The sequence below is a fragment of the Hylobates moloch genome, unplaced genomic scaffold, assembly GCF_009828535.3.
Source record: "Hylobates moloch isolate HMO894 unplaced genomic scaffold, HMol_V3 SCAFFOLD_21, whole genome shotgun sequence".
NCBI lineage: Eukaryota > Metazoa > Chordata > Mammalia > Primates > Hylobatidae > Hylobates > Hylobates moloch.
In genome coordinates this window covers 14,406,757-14,427,475 of record NW_026652296.1, presented here as the reverse complement: position 1 = coordinate 14,427,475, position 20,719 = coordinate 14,406,757, and the positions used below count along the sequence as shown (strand labels likewise).

Genomic DNA, 20,719 nt, shown 5'->3' with positions numbered 1-20,719 from the left:
CTATCAGGATACCTCCTCTTTTCGAAGATGGATCAGTAGCCCCGCTCCCCCTCCTCTTTCCCCATGTGCATCTCTGGCCAGCCACGGTGAACAAATTCTTACAGCACCCAAACACACCATCCTCAAGCTCATGCACATCTCTGCACCTTCGCATCTGCTTTCCCCTTGCAGGGTACGCCTTTCTTCTTTTGTCTGCTTAGCAAACTTCTATTTAGTCTTCGAGACTCAATTCAAAAGGGTCAGCTCTTCCTGGAAGTCTGCCCTCCTCCTGACCCAGACGGTTGCTCCCTTTCCTGTGGCTCCCATACATTAAACGATTATGGCATCTGTCCATCCACCCATCCATCCATCATCCATCTACCCATCCATCCATCAACCTATCCATCTATCCATCCATCATCCATCTCTCCATCCATCCATCCAACCATCCATCCATCATCCATCTACCCCTCAATCCATCCATCCAACCATCCATCCACCCATCATCCATCTATCCCTCCATCCATCCACCCAACTGTCCATCCACCAACCCATCCATCGATTATCCATCCATCCGTCCTTTTATATTTATTGAACAACTACCATGTGCATCTGTGATCACATGGTTTTGAATGAGTCTGGCTTTCCATAGCCCAATGATTCTTAATCTTTTCGGGGTCAAGTACACTGTCTCCCAGAAAAACATGTAAATGCACACACATGCTGGATGTTGCTTTCCTCTTCAAAGATCCCTGAAGCCAGACTGTGGACCCTGGTTGTGGTAGACACTGTGATGTGGTGTTCAGGTCTCCAGCTGGGAGTGAATGACTTATTTCCTCAGTTGCTGGGAGTCTGGCAGTCATCCTTCTTTGGGGGTTGTCTTGAAGAAACTGCCTTACCCAAAGTCACATCTCCTTCTAGGGGCAGGCTCACTTCCAATGACAGGTCAATGCTGTGGTGTAAGGCCATGAGCCTTTCACCCCAACTCGGGACAACTCTGAAAGGCATCTCAGCTTTAGAGTTCCCCGTGGGGTTGGCTGAGGCTTTTGGTAGGACTGCCTTGAAGCTCAACTTCCCCTCTGCCCTAACCTGCCGCCTTCTCCTTTCCACAGGTAATTTTTCCAAGACCACTTTCTAATAAATGTCCTGCACTCTAATCTCCATCTCTGAATCTACTTCCCAGGGAATCCACTGGATTAAGAAGCCTTGCAGAAGCCAGGCATGGTGGCACAAGCCTGCAGTCCCAGCAACTCAGGAGGCTAAGGTGGGAGGATCACTTGAGCCCAGGAGGTCAAGGTCGCAGTAAGCTATGATTGTGCCACTGCACTCCAGCCTGGAAGACACAGGAAGATCCCATCTCTCATAAATAAAATAAAATAAAAAGCCCTAAGAAGTTCCTTGAGGACAGAGACCATGTTTTAATGACTTCTATATCTCCAGCAGTGATCACTGGGTAGGGCACATTGTAGACGGTCCAGAAACACTGATGGAATGCATTTGAATGCATTTTCCTCTGGTTCTGTGTTCTGTCCTTCTGTTGTTCCCCAGCAGGAGAGTTCTCATCTGACATCCAGAAGAGGACAGCCCCACCAGCAGGATGGTGGTGGGACTGGGAGATGCTGGCCTGTTTCTGGGAAATATGTTAGTTGCCAATGAAACTAAATAACCATGGGAACAGACGTTAAGCTAATTGGTTACTACAAAGCAGGGGTGAAGGGACCTGGCTGATGTCAGGGCTGTGCAGTTAGGGTGAAGGCTCCATGGGATGGCTGGGAGACTGGAGGCTGGCAGGAATGGGTGGCGGTGGGAGGGAGCAGCCCCTTCTTACAGGGCAAGTCATTTGGAAGTTAGAACCTGTAAAATCCCCACTTTAGTTTCCACTAGTGGAAATTCCTTCAAAAAACAAGCATCTGGGCCAGGCGCGATGACTCACACCTGTAATCCCAGCACTTTGGGAGGCCGAGGCAGGTGGATTACCTGAGGTCAGGAGTTCAAGACCGGCCTGGCCAACATGTACTAAAATACAAAAATACAAAATACTAAAAATACAAAAAATGCTGTGGCATAAAGCCATGAACCTCTCACCCCAACTTGGGACAACTCTGAAAGGCATCTCAGCTTTAGAGCTCCCTGTACTAAACATACAAAAAATTAGCCAGGCATGGTGGTGGGTGCCTGTAATCCCAGCTACTTGGGAAGCTGAGACAGGAGAATCACTTGAACTCGGGAGGCGGAGGTTGCAGCGAGCCAAGATCGTGCCATTGCACTCCAGCCTGGGCAATAAGAGTGAAACTCCATGTCAAAAAAAAAAAAAAAAAAAAAAAAGCATCTGTTAAGTGCATGCTCACTACCAGACACTGCAGCAGAGATGGGGATCTCGGAAGGCCAGAGCTCCAACGCTGGCTCCTTCTCTCATCTGGGCGAGTTATGTGACGTCCTTCCTGCTCCATTTCCTGGGTGGTGATGACTGTGAGCCGAGCACTGTGTGCTTTACCTACGTTATTTTATTTCACCTTCACAGTAGCTTCCTTCAGGTGTATATATTATTATTCCTTCTGTAGAGACAAGGAAACAGGCTCAGAGAAGATCAGCAATGTGTCCAAAAGCACACAGCTAATCACAGCACAGAGAGACATGTCTCTCAGTCTACGGCGTCTGCAGACTGTATCCTTGGCCATTGTTATGCTTAACCACTTGGAACTTAGTTTCCACAGCTAGGAAAGAAATACAATCAGTCCTTACTGCACCAGGCTGTTACAGATTAAATAACCTATGGCAAAGGCCTAGATGGTGCCCAGTGAACAGTCTTTTCTGTTCTTTCTTCCCCATTCCCCAGCCCACTGCCTCATCACTTCCCTGGGCTGGGAGGAAGACTGACTCCAAAAATGAATGTCTCTGTCCCCAAGTCCGGCAGCATCTGCCATGTAGCCAGCACTCACTGAATGCTGTCAACCTAAATGGATGGCCTGGGAGTCCCCACCCGCAGTCCATCACTAGTGTGTGATGCAGGAAGCTGCAGCAAGTACCATGAGGAGAATTCTCTTGGTGCCATGTAACTACTCTCAAGCCACTGGGATTTTCAGGTTTAAAGATTTTCTGCAGGATAAAGCAGAAACAGATGGAGACAATCCCTTGAGCCCTCAAGGCAGAAAAGGGTACCAGAGTGAAGATGAAGGTATGCCGGGCCCTGCCTGATGGCTCAGGTCCCTCCCACAGGCAAACTGCAGCCCATTCTCACCGCCACCGCAGCACCAACTGTGGACGTCCTCACATATTGGGGGCATTAACCTTCCTTCCACTGTTGGCCCCTGGGAGAGGTGGTGGGCATGTAGGCACTGAAAACTCGAACCTGCAGGTCAGCCCTCCTCTCTCCGCCCCCTTCTGCAGAAGCCTCGGAGCTGGGGGCTGTGTGGGGACAGACACCACAGCCTTGGAGAGACAAGTCACATCCTCAGCTTCCCTCAACCTGTGCAAGCACCGCGTTGCCATGGTGATGCTGCAGCCCCGAGATGCAATGGCTGCAGACAGCATGGGTGGTTCTAGGGCTCAATGCCGAGGTTGACACTGTCTGGCCTGGGAGGCCAGGCGATTGGGTGGGCTGGGTGGGGGAGGAGAGGGAGCCCTCCTTCAGGTTCGGCTGGTAATTGCTGCTAAATGAAGGGCTGTCATTGAACCCAACATGTGCGAGGTATGGGCCCCCGCTCTGCACCTTATAATTACTGCACCAGACAGCAACGCTTGCTCCTTGTGCTGGGAGGCGGGCAGTGGGGGAGCAGACAGGAAGCTCTCATCCACCTGAGCCAGCGGGGCTCTGGCAAGCTCCCCCCACCGCCCAAGCGGCCTGCATCCCAAGCAGCCTCTAAGACGGAGGAGGCCCTGGTCCCCCTCCTTGGCTGGCTCTTCCCAAATCATCCAGCTGGAGCACGAGCCTCCTTTAATCTTGGCCTCTGAGCTTGCGGAATCCAAGGGGGGCAGAGGTGCAGGAGCCAGATAACGGGCCGCTTCCAAGCGCCCTTGGTGCTCCACCTCCGCCTGCTTAGTCTGTGCTGGGAATCTGAATTAGAGGCAGATCTCGGTCTGACTCCTCCTGAGCACGGAGGCTCTGAGGGCCTCGGGCTAGTCACCGCCCCCTCCTGGCTTCAGTCTCCTGCTGCAGAAGTGGAAGTTGGACTTGAGAATTATTGAGGGTTCTCCTGCTGGCAAACTTCAGCCGGCAAGCTGGATCCTACTTTTGTAAATGAGGTTTCACTGGGACAGCCACACCCTGGGTCTGTGTCATCTATGGCTGCTTCTGTGCTACAATGGCAGAGTAGCTGCAACAGATGCCATATGGCCCCCAAACCCCAAATATTTACTATCTGGCCCTTTACAGGAAGTTTGCAGACCCATTTTTAAAGTATTAAAGTTCTCCTTGGCTTAACCGAGCGAGCTTTAGTGACTCCAACCTGATGGAAACAATTTTAGAACAAGCCCCATCCTTGTCCCCACCCATGGACACCCACTGTCCTCTTCCAAGCACCCCTTTTCTGCCAGTGTCTGGATGGCGGTGGCAGGGCGGCTGGGCTCTGGGAGCCAGTGTGGTGCAATGGCGCCACCTGCTGTGAGTGCCTAGGAGCACTTTGCCTGGAAAGCTTTGTCCCCAAGGGCCGGTGCGTCTCCCAGGGCCCGGGAACCAGCTTACAGGAGTAGACTCAGTCCACAGCACATCAGAGCTGGGGTCTTGCCCCCACCCTTCCTCATTTGAGAGAGGCCTGCAGTCTAGAGAAGAGGTGGGACGTGGTCAAGGAGGAGTGGAAGGCCCAAGCCCCAGGGGCCCATGAAGCCTTCCAGGAGGCAGTGTGGATGTCACGTGCAGCACGTGCATACACAGAGGTACACAGACTTGGACGTGAACCCCAGCCTGGCCACTTAAGCAGCTCTTTATCTTTTCCAGGCTTTAGTCTGTTAGTTGTTAAAAGGATTAAAGAAATGCTTATATAACATTTAATCTGTTACTAATAATGACTCAATCTCAAAAGGACTCTGAGATAGATATTATCCCCATTTCACAGATTTAAAAACTATGGCACAGACAGGTTAGGTCATTTGCTTAGGGTCACACAGCTAGTGACAGAGCCAGGATTCAAACTAGGCTGTGAAAACATGGAAAGTCTCCAGAATGCAGTACTCAGTAAATATTCATTTATTTCCTGCCAGCAGGTGCAGTGGGGCCCCATGGGGAGGGCACTGGTGTTCTAACAGGAGCGAGAAAACGAAGGAGGCCTGGCTTAAGACTAGACATTTGAAGAAGGCCCCAGGCAGGGAAAGGAAAGGAGAGGCCAGGCCCACACTGTCACCTCCCTGTCCCCACGTCTCCAGCAACACAAAGCGGCCAGTGGACCGTGAACCATTTATTTCCAAACTATAAAGAAACCTGCTCTCTGAGAAAAGACTGCCCAGGTGATGAGGCTCCAGCCCTTTGAGGTCCAAAACCCAGTCCAAACCCAGTCCCCTTAGAAAGCTGCTGTGCCTTGGAAATGAGTCTTGGCTGTCAGAGCCTGGGAAGTGGTTGGGAAGAACAAGCCCACTCCTCCCTCCTGCTGCGATTCCAGCGCAGCTTGGGCCCAGCTCTGGCCAGTCCCAGGCTGGCCTGGTGCTCGCCTTGTGTGACCAGGTTCTGAAGGGAGGGGCAAGAGTCATGAGTCCCTGGCTTGGCCCCACCATCTGATGACTCCCGTCCACAGCTCCCAGATACCATGAAGAGCCCCGGGGGCTTAAGCACAGTGAGTGCTGGCAGCAGGCTGGGGAGTGGCCTGCTTCTAAGCCATTTGCCCTGGCAGGTCACTGCTGCCCCTGGGCCACAAAGTACTCCTCCTCCTCATTGTCACCTTCCTCCCGCTGGCTGCTCCGGAGCAGCAGCTCCAGGTCGGGGCTGGAGCCCAGCCCCTTCAAGGCCTTGGGGCCACCATCACCTTGGGATAGAGAGAGACCACAGTTACAGGCCCAGTCGTGGTTTTCTTGGTTTGCTCTGATTTGCATGTGTGCTGAGTCACCCAGGCCCCACCCACCCACTCTGGAGATGACCCCCACATCTTCCTAGAAGAGTGACGGCAGCAGAGCCACCGGGCACACTTCCTGCATCAGAATCACTAAGAGTCACAGGGAGAAGAACAGAAAACAGAGGGTTCTTGAAGGGACTCCAGGTTACCTCTGGAATGCAGGGCTTTGAGGGCAACATGGAGGGATATTCCCGAGAGGCAGAGGGCGAAGCCCAGCCAGTTCAGGAGGCTGATCTGATCGCCCAGCAGATGAGCTGCCAACAGCAAAGTGCAGACTTCCTGGGGGCAGAGAAGCAGGAAGGAGCATGATCAACAAGCGGATTTGGCTGCTTCGCCAGGAGGGTGGAAGGTAGGGGGACTAGGTACACTCAGGTGCGCAGATCAAGATCTGCCTGAAATCCTGGGCCCAGGCAGGCAGAGAGGTCAGGGGACCCGGCCAGCTTGCAGCGCTGTCCCGCCAGCCTCCCTCTGTGAGATGCAACAAAGGAGATGCTTGTCACGGAATTCTGTCAGGAATAAAAGAGGCAAACCAGATCCCAGGCTGGGGACCAGGGTGTCCAGATCGTGCCTTATCCACAAGGATAAAGGACGGCTGCCCCAGAAGGCAGCCGTAGAAGAGAGCCTCGAGCCTCCGCGTGAGAATGCTGTGTTACCCTGGGCTGAAGACACAACTGGTCCCGGGGCTCTCTATAAACAGACTCCAAACGGGACTGGCAAGGCTGTTCATCCAAGAACCACAGCCATGACTCAGCATGCGGCTGGCCGCCAGAAGACCCTCGGAGAGGCCTGCATTTCTGAGTTTAGGCAACACTGCTTCAGTATTGGTGTGTGACTGGCCAAAGAGAAAAGTCCCTCCCTGCCCCTGAACAGGGAGGACTGTTGACATGTGTGGGAGGGAGAGGGAGAAGTGAGAAGAGGTGTGAGAGGGAAGGACAGGCTTGCGAGGCAGAGGTACAGCGAGGCTGGCCACAGGGGCGCTTGCTCAGGGTCTCACTAGCCCTGGCCGTGGCCTTGGAGGACACCGCCAGTCAATCACGGAACCCTTTCCTGATGAGTCTGGATAGGGGCTGTTCAACCTGTGGCTCCAGGCTACTGCCCAGTGCCAGAGTTGGCAGTCAAGGTAAAATGTGAATGTGCTCCAGGCCTAGCGGAGTCAGAGCTGGCTTTGAGGCCCCTGCTGTGCCCTTGGGGAGGGGCGGCTCTCCATCTGTGTCCCTGTGGGGTGGGGGTGATCATACCCTCTCACAGGGCTGTGGTCAAGGCGGAAGGAGGGGCCAGCACAGCACTCAGCAAAGTGCCTGGCATGTAATGGGGCACTTCCGTCTCTTCTCTACAGGGCCCTGGGGTGCAGGAGCTGGGACTGAAGCTGCTGGTGAGAAATCCGTGGAGTCTCCCTCTCTAAGACAGGACTGGCATCACCCCTGAGTCTGTACCTTAAAAATGCCAGCAATGGAGAGAGTGAGGCTGGAGGTTCTGGAGACCAGGAGGAACTCAGAGAAGCCCAAACCAAAGGCGAGAATCCCGCCAAGGAAGAGGCTCCCAAGTACCCGCAGGAGCAGCCCTGTGTCCTGGAAACGGAAGATTTTCTCAGATGTGGACAAATGGAGACCTGAAAGCAATAGGGAGAGAGAGTGGGAGGCCGGGTCCTGGGCTGCCTCGGCCAGCCCAGTGCCAACCACATGAGATTTTCCATTGTCATAGTGAGTCCTTACTGAGACCTGCTGACCGTCTGCAGCCCAGAGAAAAAGCATGGGAGGTATAAAGTGATCCCATGCAGATGGCCTGAGACCTGGGGAAACCAGGGAAACAGTGATGGCTGCCAGAGAGCCTGGGGGCAATACAAGCTGGATCCCAGTGGGATGATGGGGATCCTAGCGGGATGATGATGGGATCCTAGCAGGATGATGGGGATCCTAGCGGGATGATGATGGGATCCTAGCGGGATGATGATGGGATCCTAGCGGGATGATGATGGGATCCTAGCGGGATGATGATGGGATCCTAGCGGGATGACGGAGATCCTAGCGGGATGACGGAGATCCTAAAGGGATGACGGGGATCCTAGCGGGATGACGAGGATCCTAGCGGGATGACGGGGATCCTAGAGGGATGACGGGGATCCTACAGGGATGATGGGGATCCTAGCGGAATGATGGGGATCCTAGCGGAATGATGGGGAGGGCTCGTCTGAGCCTCTGGGGTAAAGTAGAGGGCGGTGGCCCTGCATGGAAAGATGGATGGAAGTGCCCTGCACCTTTGGACAGTATTCCCTTACTGGTCTGTGGGGAGGGGCGCATGGCTGCTGACTTCATGGGGTCTTTGGAGCTGTGGCAACTACTGGGCTAAAGAAGGTAGGGCAGCCACCAAGTGAGGAAGGACCAACAGTGCCCTGGCCCACTCAGGGAGCTCCTTGGTCTACATTTCAGCCAGTTCACCTACAAACAGGGACAAAATTCTATCCCTACAAACGTTCCTTTTAATCTAGGTCTTGCTAGTACAGAGCTGTGGGACTTGGGCTCAGATGTGTCCCCTTTCTGGACCTGTTTCCCTACTGATAAAATGAGAGGCCTGCGACCAGGCTGGTATTTCTCCAACCCGCGGTATCACTTGGTGAACATTTCCCAAAAAGAAAATGCAAACACATGGCCCCTTGCTCCAGAAACACAGGCATGCACACCCCCGACCCCAAATTTAGCTTAGACTTTCGGAGGAGTCATCGTCCCTCCAACACTGTCCATCTGGGAGAATGACTCCCAGCGTCCCTCCCACAGGAAAGTCCTTGTGGTGTATTAGCACAGGGTGAAGGGAGGCCCGGAACTGGGCACAAGAGACACCTGTGGTAGCTGGAAGCTGGACAAGTATTTTGAGATTTTTGGAGGGAAGCACCAAAGAAATGCCAAGTGACAGTCCCCTCAGGCAAAACAGCCTCACAGTGTAGGACATCTTGTTTGGTGTTGGGCTCAGCAGTACTGCAAAGGCGTCGGCAAATTGAAGGGAATTTGGGGAAGAGCAACATAAGTAATGAAGGCGCTTGGGGGATTAATTTACCAGAAAAGATTAAAGGAGCTAAATCCATGCAGCTTTGCTAAGTGACGACTACCAGGGGCTTTCAGATGAGGTTTTGCAGAGATGGGGCATGGTGTAAACACCCGGGAGGGGAGGGAGAGTGTGGCGTTTGGTACAAGGGGGCATAATGAAGGAATGGGGAGAGATTTTAAAGAGGAAAAAAAAAACGAGGCCCTGAACAGAAGTTTCCTGGACAACGGGGCTTCAGAATAATTTTCTTGGGGAGGTTCAAGACGCTTCACTGCTTGAAACTTAAATGGATGTGGGACAGAATTTTCTGTAATGACCCTGAGGGCATTACAGACAGGACTCTGGGAGGAAGGATAAACAGAAAGGGGACAAAGCTAATCCCAAAACATCAAAGAAAGGAAGGTGGCGCCACACCTCCCAGCCTACACAGTTCTCCAGGGCTCTCCTCATCCCTGGACAACGACAGTGGACGAACAACTGACCATGTCCCCAGGCTTCTGTGTGCTGGCTCCTGGCCTTCAGCCCCCAGCTCCGGAAGCCCACCCTCTGCTGATCCTGCATGGCCCACACTCCCTGAACACACATCCCCATGTTATATGCCTGGACATGGCTGAACCTCCTATTCCTACTTCCCAGATGCCTTGCTCCCTGAAGCCTGCCAAAATCCCACTCACCCTCCAAAACCACGGCCTGGGAAGCCTTTCTGACTTGCCTGATTACTCCAGCATCCTGGAACAATCCCTGATTCCCCACTCCTTAGAGGCAGGATAGGGTGGTTAAGAGTAGGGCTGGACCACTTGGAGCCAGGCCGCTGGCTTCAAATCCTGGCTCATTTATGAGCTATGGGACCTTGGGCAAGTTATCTTTACTTCTCTGTGCCTCACTTTGTTCTACCTGCAAAATGGGGGATAATAATAGCACTGCCACACCGGGTTTTTGTAAGGATGAAATGAGTTCCTACGTTTACAAAGATCAGAACAGCCCTGGTGCACTTTGAGGGCTCTGTGCACACTTACTGTTACTGTTCCCTGAATTTTATATGTGCTTTCTCTGTAGCATTTATCATGCTGGACTCCAGCCATTTTGTTTGCATCTGTCTGGACCCCAAACCATGCACTTCCAGGGGAGGGACTGCATCTTTGATCTCAATAATCTCTGCAGCTACCACTGTGTTGGGCTCAGGGCAAGGATCTGTGGTCTGCTGCACTGAGATGCCCTCAAGAGGGAAGGCCCAACATACCTTCAAATACAGCAAAGAGAGGGAAGAGCCCCAGGAACATGAGTGGCTGCAGGTGGAACATGGTGTCGATGGGATTCTGGAGGCCTGCAGGGCGGGAGATGGGCACCATCAGGTCTGGTCCGGCCCTGCCCTGCCTCCGCCCTGCCTGTGCCGGGGTTCCTCTCTCTGGAGGATGAGTGGCACGTGCTCACCGAGTTCAGCCTTCTGCAGGAGCATCTGGGTGAGGGTCCAGCGAATGCCACCGATGAACGAGGCCCCCAGCACCAAGGCGAAGCCCTCCACATTGAACTGTGTGGACTTGTAGGTGAACATGAAGAGACCCCCGGCGATGAGGAGGACCACCAGGACCAGTGCCGCACGCTGGTAGGATGGGGAGCAATGGCAGCTAACTCGGGGGTCTTGAGGGTCAAGGGTTCATCACATTTGGAGCCTGGGGTCAGCAGCCATCTTGGCTGCCCCTGGGGCAAGAAATCCTTCCACCCTTCAGCTCCATCCCAGGGGGTCCTGGACAGTCCTTGCATGTCAGCATGTAGGGCTGTCAGCATGTAGGGCTGTCAGCATGTAGGGCTGACGGTCAGCTGGTATGCCAACAGCCCTGCTTGCTCTGCCACAATGATGGCTGTCCTAGGCCCCCAAGTGGTCCCACCTCCTCCCTGGGCCTAACACACAGGGCTACTGCCTCCCACAGCAGGGTGCTTCCTAGACCTGGCTCTGCTGGGACCCTCATCCTGCAGTGCTTTCACCTTCGGTCATTACCCTGCCACACTGGTTTCTAAATATTCTGAATATTGCCCGTGTCTAGGTCCCTTCTCAGAAAGGGATCTATTGCCACCTGGACTGGGCTTGTCTCCTCTGTCACACAGCGGGACAAGCCACTGCTCGGACTCCCACTTTATTCTTAGCATCTGTGGGGGCAGGAAGGACACAAGAGACGCTGGGGCCTCACCAGCTCCTCCAGCTTGAAGATCAGAGAGAAGATCAAGATGAAGAGGACAGCTGAGGATTTGGTCATTGTGTACCTGGAAGCAAAATTACCCACAATGCACTGCTGGAGCCCAGGGCTCAGACCCATCACTGAGAAAGGAGCAGGAACACAAATCACTGAGCAAAATGACCAAACAGAGCTGGGCTAAGTCATCTGACTGATAAGCGACCTTTAATCAGAAGGAATCTCTGACTAAGAGGCCTCTGGTTATCACCAGGGAGAAGAGGTTGCAGGTCTGATGTTGAGCTCCCTGAATCCTGTTCTTTACCTGACCCTCGGCAGAGCCCAGGAGTGGGAAGGAAGGATGAGAAGTAGGACAAGAAGGCAGGAACTGTGCTCTCTGAAGCAAAATATCAAAGGGAAGAAGAAACTCTGTGTAGCCCCCAGGCCACACGGGGCTCTGCTGTGGCTGCGTGTACCACCCACCAGTGGCCGCCTGTCTGTGGCCTTGCAGCCTGCCCTCCCCTGCTCTGATAATGGGGTTCTGGGTGAGCTCCCTGGCTTCCCCACGCTGCCTGGCAGGTGGGCACAGCATCCCCTCTGCGCTGGGCTTATGGAAGAGGCTGGCGACTTCCCGGAGAGCTGCTGGGTGCCAGGGAGAGACTGAGTGAGCAAGGGCTGGTCCCAGAGTGGTGGAGTGGCTGGCCTGGCAGCCATGTGTGCAGACACCCCACTGGACAGACAGAGAGCTTGAGCCTGAAGGGAGGCAGCAGGGTATGGCCAGTACTCACAGCGAGACGGTGACATACAGGAAACTCCAGTTGGACAAGCCCACGTCAAGCGCCGTCGCCAGAGCTATGAAGACAAAGGCACCCACAGGACGGTGTGGGAGGTCCACACTCTGCTGGGGTGGGCTGGTACCCTGAGGCACCTGAGTGTCCCCCACTTCTGAACCATCCCGGTGCCTCCTGTGGGGCCCTCGGGCCTTCTTTTCTGCCAGCAACTAATATCTGGCCCCCAAAGGCGGGGGGCTGCTCTAGCACGAGGGCTGGGGCCCATTCCAACTGGCTGGGCCAGTGTGGTTTCCACAAACATTCCGGCGAGCTCCCTGAGCAGAGGTATTAACCCGATCTGGTTGATCCCTTACTGGAAACCCTTTTCCCTCAGGATGGAACACAAACTCCTCCATAGGGAACCTGGCCTCCAGGACGTGACCCCTGCCCACCCTCTCAGTTCTCATTTTTCCTACTTCCTCTGGCCAGCACCGGGTTCTCAGTATTCTGAAACATGTTTGAGTTCCCTTCCAGACCCCACAGCTGGCACTAAATCTCCCTCGGGCCACGAGGGCCCCTCCTCCCAGGGCCAACCAGTCCCATGCATCCTTCAGGGCTCTGCCTACTCGAGGGCTCTGCCTACTCGGCACCTGGCCTAGGAAATCTTCCTCTACCAGCCATGGGCCCCGGCCTTGGGTTGGTCCCCCTCCCTGGGCTCCGTAGTACCCTCCATGTCCGTGTCACAGCCCTGCGAGGGCAGGGACCCTGCCTGCTCACCACTTATCTCCAGGCCTGAGGGCTGCACTCCAGGCTTGGTGTTTGCTGCCGGGTGAGGGAGTTGCGGGGCCGTGGGTGCAGCGGGGGTTTTGTGGGTGTGTGGTGAGGCAGTGGGAAGGCACACAGTGTGCAAGAGGCAGCAGCGTGGGTGGAGGGAGGCCAGATCAAGAGGGCAGAGGAGGAACAGTGTAGGAAGATGGGAGGGACTCGGCTTCCAGACATGTGGGTGTCTCTCTTGTTCTCATCCTATGGTTCCCCAGCCCATCTTCCTGCCCTGCCCTCACTGAGGTCCCCCACCTACCTGTAGGAGCCACTCTTCTGAGGTAGTCGGCCCAGCTCAGCACCACACGGACCCTGTGGCTGGAGCACTGAACCAGCGCCCTGGACAGGGCGGAGAAGAGGAAGATCACGGCCAGGTGCAGCATCGTCATGAAGAGGGGGAAATGGAAGCTCTGTATGGAGCCCAAAGCAGACACCCCGGCTCGGTTTAGACAGCCTGCCCCCCACCGGCTCCCTCTTCCTCTTCGCCCCTCTGCTGGAGTGGGGCTCATTCAGTGGTTCATGAGGACCTTGCTATGTGTGTAGGGCCCTTAGTTACAGTATCATCGCTTGGAATGACAGACTCTTAGATCACAGACAGGTGGCAGCCAAGGGGCTCAATCCTAGCCTGGTGCTGTCTCCACCATTTTAACACACCTGCGAGCTACCTGCCCAGCCTTCCTCACAGCCTATGCCCAAGTGAGAGCCACTGCGGCCCACTACGTTGTATCACTTATTAAAATACTGAAATACTTCTCTAGTGGGGTAAATAGCTGCTGCTTAAGCCCCAGTTTCCCCAGCTCATCCCTTCACACCCCCCACTCTCCTTGATTTCCATGGATCCAAACACTGAAGGGGAACCCTGGCAGGGTGGGCTTGGAGGGCCCTGTTCCAGCCCAGCCGTGACTGGCTTCCAGTTAGACTGGTTGAAGCTTGTGCCTTCCTGTTAAACATGAAAGGCACCATAGCCATGGCTCTGGCCACCTTCATCCCAGCGCCCCGCCCCAGCAAGGCCTCCTGGTACCTTTGTCAGCCATTTGTTGTAGAAGGTGATGCCGATGGAGAAGCAGTAGTAGAGAAGCACCAGCCCCAGGGTCAACACCGCCTTCCACACAAAGGCCACATCAAGGGCCCACCTCCCCATTCGTGGTGGCTGCAGCACACGAGCTCCTGAGTCAGCGGAGGGCAGGCACCCCTCTTGAAGACAATGTGCAGGAAGAGCCAGCGGAGTTAGACCACAGCTTTCACCAAGAACGTCTCCTGGCTGGAGGAGCTCTCTGCAGCTCCATGATTCGGAACCATCAGCGGAGCCCCAGGCAGAGTCCTCACCTAAGGGGCTGGTGGCTGGTGCTGACCCTTCCCATGGTTAACTGGATGCAGCGCTCACAGGTCCCGAGGTCTGCTGCTGGGGAAAAAGGGCAGCTCTGGAGCCTTAGGCAGAGACTGTGCTTCTCACAGCCATGGGTGCCTCTGAAGGCTGTGTGACTCAGGGCTCTGGAGGGGCTGCCCACAACGGCACAGGCAGTCCCAGAGACCCATGTCATGTCTGCTCTCTTGTCACCTCAAACTATTCTCCATGAACTGCCACCAAAGTGACCTTTTAAAACACAAATCTGATCATGTCAGGCCACTGCTTAAAACCCTTCAGCAGCTTCCAGTGCTTTTCTGATAAAGACCAGGACCCTTCTTTGGGCTCCCATGGCCTGATCTGGCCCTGCTGGTCTTCCCAGTCTCAGCCACATGCTCTCCAGGACCTGGCCCCCCTGGGTGCCTTTCAGCTCCCCAAACACACCAGCTTTCTTCCCGTTGTCTGAAGGAACTGAACAAACACTGCACCTACCCTTCAGTCCTTCATCGATCCTACTTATCTTCAGCTCAGAGGTCACTTCTTCAGGGATCCCCACCCCATCCCCTGAATCAGTCCCCTGAGATACATGTGGCTTTCACGACTCTCCTACTTCTCTTTCATAGCACTTGTGCAGGGTGTGATTTGAGTAATGTCTGTGTCCCCTGAGAGGCTATGAGTGGCACAAAGATAGGGACCAGTAAGACCACACTGGCCTTATGCACACCTGGCATACTTTAAGTTCTCTGTTTGGTTTGATGACTGACAGAGAGCAGGCACGTGATTTTCAGGGGACTGGTCTGGTCTTTAGGGGTTAAAAATGGAGAAGGAAACCAACACTAACGGCTGGAACACTGTAAGACCAGGCTGTAACCACTACTCCCTGGAAGCAGAGCCTGCCTTACGGTATTGCCAAATGAAATCACTCCCAGCCTCCCTGTCAATCCAGCCAACCCTGATGAGTGCCCAGAGCATGCCGGGTAGACCTGTCTGCACCTGGAGAAGCCTCAGGTCCAGCGTTATGTGATGATACCTGCTGCTTCATCTGGGTGCCCCCCCAACCACAGCTCCTCCTTTGAGACATTCCCATCCTACTGAAACGCCACCTTCTTCTCGAAGCCTTCCTAGGCTTCAAGATCAGACACATTCTCCGTCTCCCACCCCACCATTTCTGAAGGGAGCGGTTGCATTCCATTCTGCACTCTAGAACTCATGTTACTATTTCCCCTCCCCGGGGCAAACAGGGAGCTGGCTGTGTCCAAATGAATCTCTGGGGCTACAGTTGTCTTCAGAGGAGCTTTGGAAACCTGTGGCGGTATTTTGGGGATATGCTCCTGGCGTTCAGTAAGCAAGGATAAAGAAGGGGCAGTCCACATAGCCAGTTACTGCTCTGCATCCCACACGACTTTGACATTCATATAGGTGAAAGATTAGCTTATAATTATCTGAACCTAGAATGTAACTCTGTTTACATGTAAACACAGTGTTTCCATGGTTCTGCTGTGAACTAACATTTCCAAGAATAAGATGCCTATGTGCAATGAAGGGAGACTGAAAATGGTCAAAATTGGTCTCAAAATGGCACCAAAAGTTCCCATTCTGGAAAAACCACATCATCTACAGCAATGGCACTAGTGGTTTTCGAGGTGCGACACAACACGGCTGTGTCAGTCTGCGTCTGTGGCCATCGCACTCCTAGAGGGTCCACACAGAAGGGACAGCTTCACTGCGACTTCCAGCACTATTGTGCCCAGGAACTTAAATATTGAAACATATTTTGTTTTACTATCAATTACTTTCCTTTTATGTTATAGGGCATGGTTGATTTATTTATTTTTATTTTATTTTTATTTTTTTTGAGATGAAGTTTCACTCTTGTTGCCCAGGCTGGAGTGCAATGGTGTAATCTCGGCTCACCACAATCTCCACCTCCCAGGTTCAAGCAATTCTCCTGCCTCAGACTCCAGAGTAGCTGGGATTACAGGCATGCGCCACCACGCCCAGCTAATTTTTTATATTTTTAGTAGAGACGGGGGTTTCTCCATGTTGGTCAGGCTGGTCTCGAACTCCCAACCTCAGGTGATCTGCCCGCCTTGGCCTCCCAAAGTGCTGGGATTACAGGCGTGAGCCACCAGGCCCGGCCGCATTGTTGATTTTTTAAAAATCATGTGTAGGCAGTTTTTATTAAGTATATGTTTCATTTTAGGGTAATAAAAGGGACTGTTACAAAATATTTGTAATAAAAAAGAAGTGTCAGATCCAATAAGTTGAGACTCCTACCTGACCTAATGCATTCTCATTCCTTCAAATGCCTTCTGTAAGCTGACATCTTCCCAATATATGCCCCAGCTCTGATTCATGTGAACTCCAGAAGAATATCCAATGCCTACCTAACCTCTTCTTCCCTTAGATATCTCATATCAGGCATCTCACTCACATCTAGAGTGTCTGAAACTGACTCGTGTTTTCCACACCCCCCTTTCATCCAAGCCTGCTCCTCTTCCTACTTCCTATCCCAGCAAATGGCTCCACTACTTTCCTAGTTGCTCAGGCCAAAAGCCTTGGGCTCATCTGATTCCTCTCAGCCTACATTCAATCAATAATACCGTTGGCTCTATCTTCAGAAATATCCCAAATATGAGCACATGTCCTGAACTCCACCACTATCATCTCAGCCACCATCCTCTCCCCAAATGACTGCATGAGTCTCCTACGTGATTCTATTTCTCCTGCAACCACCACCATCAGGTTCCTCCAACAAAGAGGGCACACGGGCCTCAAACATACATCTACAGATCTCAAAACCCACACTCTCCTCTACACCAGGGTTTCTCAACCTGGGCATTACTGCTGTTTGGGGACAGATAATTCTTTGTGAGAAGACCCATCCTCTACATGGCAGGATGTTTAGCAACATCTCTGGCCCTTACCCACCAGACACCTGTCGCATCCTTCCCCCCATCCCAAGTTGTGATACCCAAGAAATGTCTCTAGACACTGCCATATGTCACCTGGGGATCAAACCTGCTCCCTGTTGAGAACCGCTGCTGACCCTGTCCTATGACAGGCACTCACAGGACATGCTGGCACTAACAGAGCTTTCTTCTGAGCACTCTTCCCTCATGGCTCCTCCTGTGGCTTCCAAGCCAGGGAAGTCTGTTCACTCTTCTGTTAACCAACTTCTTGCAGTTTCTGCTTTTGCTGCATTTCCTGCTGCAGCACTGCAACACCCTCCCTCCACTGTTCAAATGCTGACCTTCCTTCACAGACCTGGCCCAGGTCCCCTGCAGTCCCTACGGCTACCCCGCCTACAAGAAGCGCTGTCTCAAAGTTAACTCATTTTCTTACTGGGATTCAGAAGGTCACCTATGCACAAACACAAAGCCAAATCTGAGCTAGAAGGGTCCTTGGAGATTATCTAGGCACTTAATGGGCATTTATTAAGCACTCCTGTAGGCCCACCACTGGAGACACAGACATGAAACTGAAAAGATCCCCACCCTTATTTTATAAGGGAAACAAGATTTAAAGGAGTAAACAACTCTTTTTGAAATCTCATTTGCTCAGGAAGGAAAGTCCATATTCTGCCCCACTTTCCACAGAGAGCAGCTTAGCTGGAGGCAGCAGTCACATCAAGGGAAGGCTGGCTGGTGCATCACTGCCGCACCTGCTTCCCTCAATCTTCCCAACTGTAACTTGGGCAGCATGGTTTAGTGCTTAAGAGTGTGGGCTTTGGAGTTAGAGACCGAGAATCAAATCCTGGTGTCCCTACTCACTACTGTGTGACCCTAAGTTACTTGACCTCTGGATTCAGTTTCTCCAACTGTAAAGGGAGAGACCTCTGGACTCAGTTTCTCCAACTGTAAAGTGGCATCAGGTATAGCATTAAATGCTGGCTCATGGTAGAGGCTTACTCCCCTCCCGGTCCCCTTAACAGTGAAACTTCCCCAGAGGACCCCGCACTGCCAGCCCAACTCCTTCACCCCCTGCCCTCACTTCAGCCCATCTCCACTGCTCCAATGAGTCACCACATCCTACTCCCTGCTGCCCCTTCAAAGGCTTAGTCTCTATTCTTTTTTCTTGTTGTTGTTATTGTTTTGAGATGGAGTTTCAAGGCTGGAGTGCAATGGCGGGATCTCGGCTCACGGCAACCTCCGCCTCCCGGGTTCAAGTGATTCCCCCGCCTCAGGCTCCAGAGGAGCTGGGATTACAGGCATGCGCCGGCACGCCCGGCTAATTTTGTATTTGTAGTGGAGACAGGGTTTCTCCATGTTGGTCAGGCTGGTCTCGAACTCCCGACCTCAGATGATCTGCCCGCCTTGGCCTCCCAAAGTGCTGGGATTACAGGCGTGAGCCACCGTGCCGGGTCGGCTTAGTCTCTATTCTTACCTTACACAATGGATCACTTCCTTCTCCTAGAAAAAACCTTCTCTTGGGTGCCACGATACCACATTCTCTTGGTTTTTCTTCTGCTTTTCTGGACTCTTTACTGGTCTTTTTTGCTGGCACCTTCTTGTCAACTCAATCTATAAAAATCTATGAAAATGGGGTGCCTAAAGCTTGGAACCTGGCTTCTCTTCTTTCTTAAATCTTACCCTACATAATCTCATCCTATCCAATCCACTTGCCAATCATTTCTAAATTCTTCACATCAGCCCTGACCTTTTCTGTATCAGACTGTATCTGCCTATTTGGTAGCTGCACTCCAAATATCTAAAACTTAAGATGCCCTAAGATTTTGTAATTATTTCTCACGCTCCCAATCTATCCCAGAGTCATTTAGTAAATGCCAGCATAATACACTCGGTTACTTAAGCCAAAACCAAAAATCTATGATGAAGTCACTTTTGACCACTTATTTCTGTCATTTCTCAAATCCTGCCCTGTCAGTTCCACCTTCAATACACTTCTTAACCCCTCTACTTCTCTTCCTCTCCATTCCCACTACCACAGTCTAAGCCACAATTATCTTTCACCTGCTGACTGCACTGGTCTAACTGGTCTCCCTGTTTCCTCTTTCGCCCCTAAGGCCCGGAATCTATAGAGCAGCCAGAGAGATGGCCTAGGCACACAAAACAGATCATGCCCTAAGGCTAAGCTCAGCTCCTCAGCCTGGTCCACAAGGCCTCTGCAACCTCATTCTTCTGCCACTGGCCCCAGCACCCGCCACAGCGGCCCCCTGCCACGTGTCAAACACATCAAGCCTGTGTCTTTCTTTACTTGCTGCTCTTCCTGGCTTCAGCTCCCTTCCGCAGACCTCTGCTTGGCTGAATACTTTCTCCAATGCCCCACCCCTCCCAGTCCTCGTGGCACTTCCCACCTCTGACGTTTCCTTGTTTGCTCACGTGTTTACTGCCCGCCCCAATCCCACCGCGGGAAGCAGCCTCTCAGAGGGCAGAGCCGTGTCCGATTCCGGCCTGGGTCCCGCACCCAGGACGTCGCAGGTGCTCAGGAGATACCAGATGAGCCGGCGTCCGGCAGGTGCCTTGCAGGAGGGCGCTTGGAGACCCCTGCCCCCTCCACAGACGGCGAAACTGAGGCCCGGGGAGGGGCAGGGGCGTGGCGTAACCCATGTCAACCCGCGCAGAGCCCGGGCGGGGAGCCCGCTTCCCGTCTCCAAACCCGGCCCCTTAGCCTCTGGGAGTGCGCCGGGAGGCCAGCCGCGCACCCACTCACCTCGGCCTTGGGAGCTCCAGGCCGGAATCTTCCCGCCGGAAGTGCGAGGCCGGAAGCCGCCGCCGAACCGCGGCAGGGGCGGTAACTTCCGCCGGAAGCTACCGGGGGTGGGCGGGGCCGGGGTGAAAAGGCGGGGCAGCACGGGGGCGGGGCAGCAAGGGGGCGGTGCGCCTGTTGTGGTCGGGTTCTGAGGTGGTCTGGTCCTTGTGAGGTGGTCTGGTCCTTCCGAGGTACAGCGTAGTTTCGTCCTCCGCGAAGTCCCTCAGGCTCAGAGCACAGCTGTGTAATTGTCTGCGTCTGTCCCGCGCTCAATCAGGGGCTTGCTTTGGAACCCAGGTGCCTGCTAGTGTTCTGCATACAGTGAGCATCCAAAAAATGGTAACTTGTTTACTTTTACTGAACAAATTGTTTTTCTTATGTCCAGTCTAGTGCTGGGCAACCATGGAATGAACCACGAAGATAAGTATCTCATGGGCTTTATCTTCTGGGAGCTCAGGCCAGCTGGGGCCATTACAACTTAAAACTTGGGCGATCCAGAAGTAATACGAAACATTTGTGAAATATTTTCTGTATGACACTTTCTAAGAATTATCTCAACTTCAATAGGTTGAGTAGGGGGAGAGCATCCCAGATAGAGGAAATGGGAGAATCCTAAAGGAGGGTGAGAAAGCTCCAGCCGTGCCTGGGCTCACAGGTTGTTTATAACTGTGGTGGTAAAGTAGCTAAGAGGCAGGTTGCAGTGGCGCCAAAATGCCAGCCTAGGGAGTTCCGATTTTCTTCATCTTGCGGGATGGATTAAAAGGGCAGCATTTGCAGTCAAGAACATTAGTCCAGGGCAAGCTAGGGTTGCACATTCAGACCCAGTTTTGTTCCTTTTGCCCTCCTCTAGCC

At 53.2% G+C, this 20,719-nt stretch overlaps 1 protein-coding gene across 4 annotated transcripts; it reads right to left on the bottom strand.

Moving 5' to 3' along the window:
• Positions 1 to 558: 558 nt before the first annotated feature.
• SLC35C2 (solute carrier family 35 member C2) lies at positions 559 to 19,890 on the bottom strand. Of its 4 annotated transcripts, none has more exons than XM_032142854.2 (10): positions 19,829 to 19,890; positions 13,832 to 14,209; positions 13,070 to 13,220; positions 12,010 to 12,073; positions 11,240 to 11,312; positions 10,485 to 10,653; positions 10,294 to 10,377; positions 7,451 to 7,626; positions 6,167 to 6,296; positions 559 to 2,534 (listed from the first exon to the last, which is right to left on the bottom strand). In XM_032142854.2, exons 2-10 carry the CDS (start codon positions 13,949 to 13,951, stop codon positions 2,479 to 2,481), a joined length of 1,023 nt encoding a protein of 340 aa, XP_031998745.1. In that variant the 5' UTR covers positions 13,952 to 14,209; positions 19,829 to 19,890; the 3' UTR covers positions 559 to 2,478. The 4 variants fall into 4 exon arrangements, with proteins under 4 accessions (XP_031998745.1, XP_031998742.1, XP_058288962.1 ...); XM_032142851.2 differs by lacking the exon at positions 559 to 2,534 and adding an exon at positions 5,146 to 5,930; XM_058432979.1 differs by lacking the exon at positions 559 to 2,534 and adding an exon at positions 5,146 to 5,930 and having other exon boundaries at positions 10,485 to 10,590.
• Between the last annotated feature and the right edge of the window lie 829 nt (positions 19,891 to 20,719).

Bases quoted from the DNA above. Each gene is read 5' to 3' on its own strand.
- SLC35C2 (XM_032142851.2), bottom strand. From the start codon at position 13,951: ATGGGGAGGTGGGCCCTTGATGTGGCCTTTGTGTGGAAGGCGGTGTTG. The intron at 10,654-11,239 runs GTGAGGCCCCAG...CCATCCTACCAG, and splicing joins TCTTCAAGCTGGAGGAGCTG to CGTGCGGCACTGGTCCTGGT. The intron at 6,297-7,450 runs GTACAGACTCAG...CTCTGCCCCCAG, and splicing joins CCATTGCTGGCATTTTTAAG to GAAGTCTGCACTTTGCTGTT.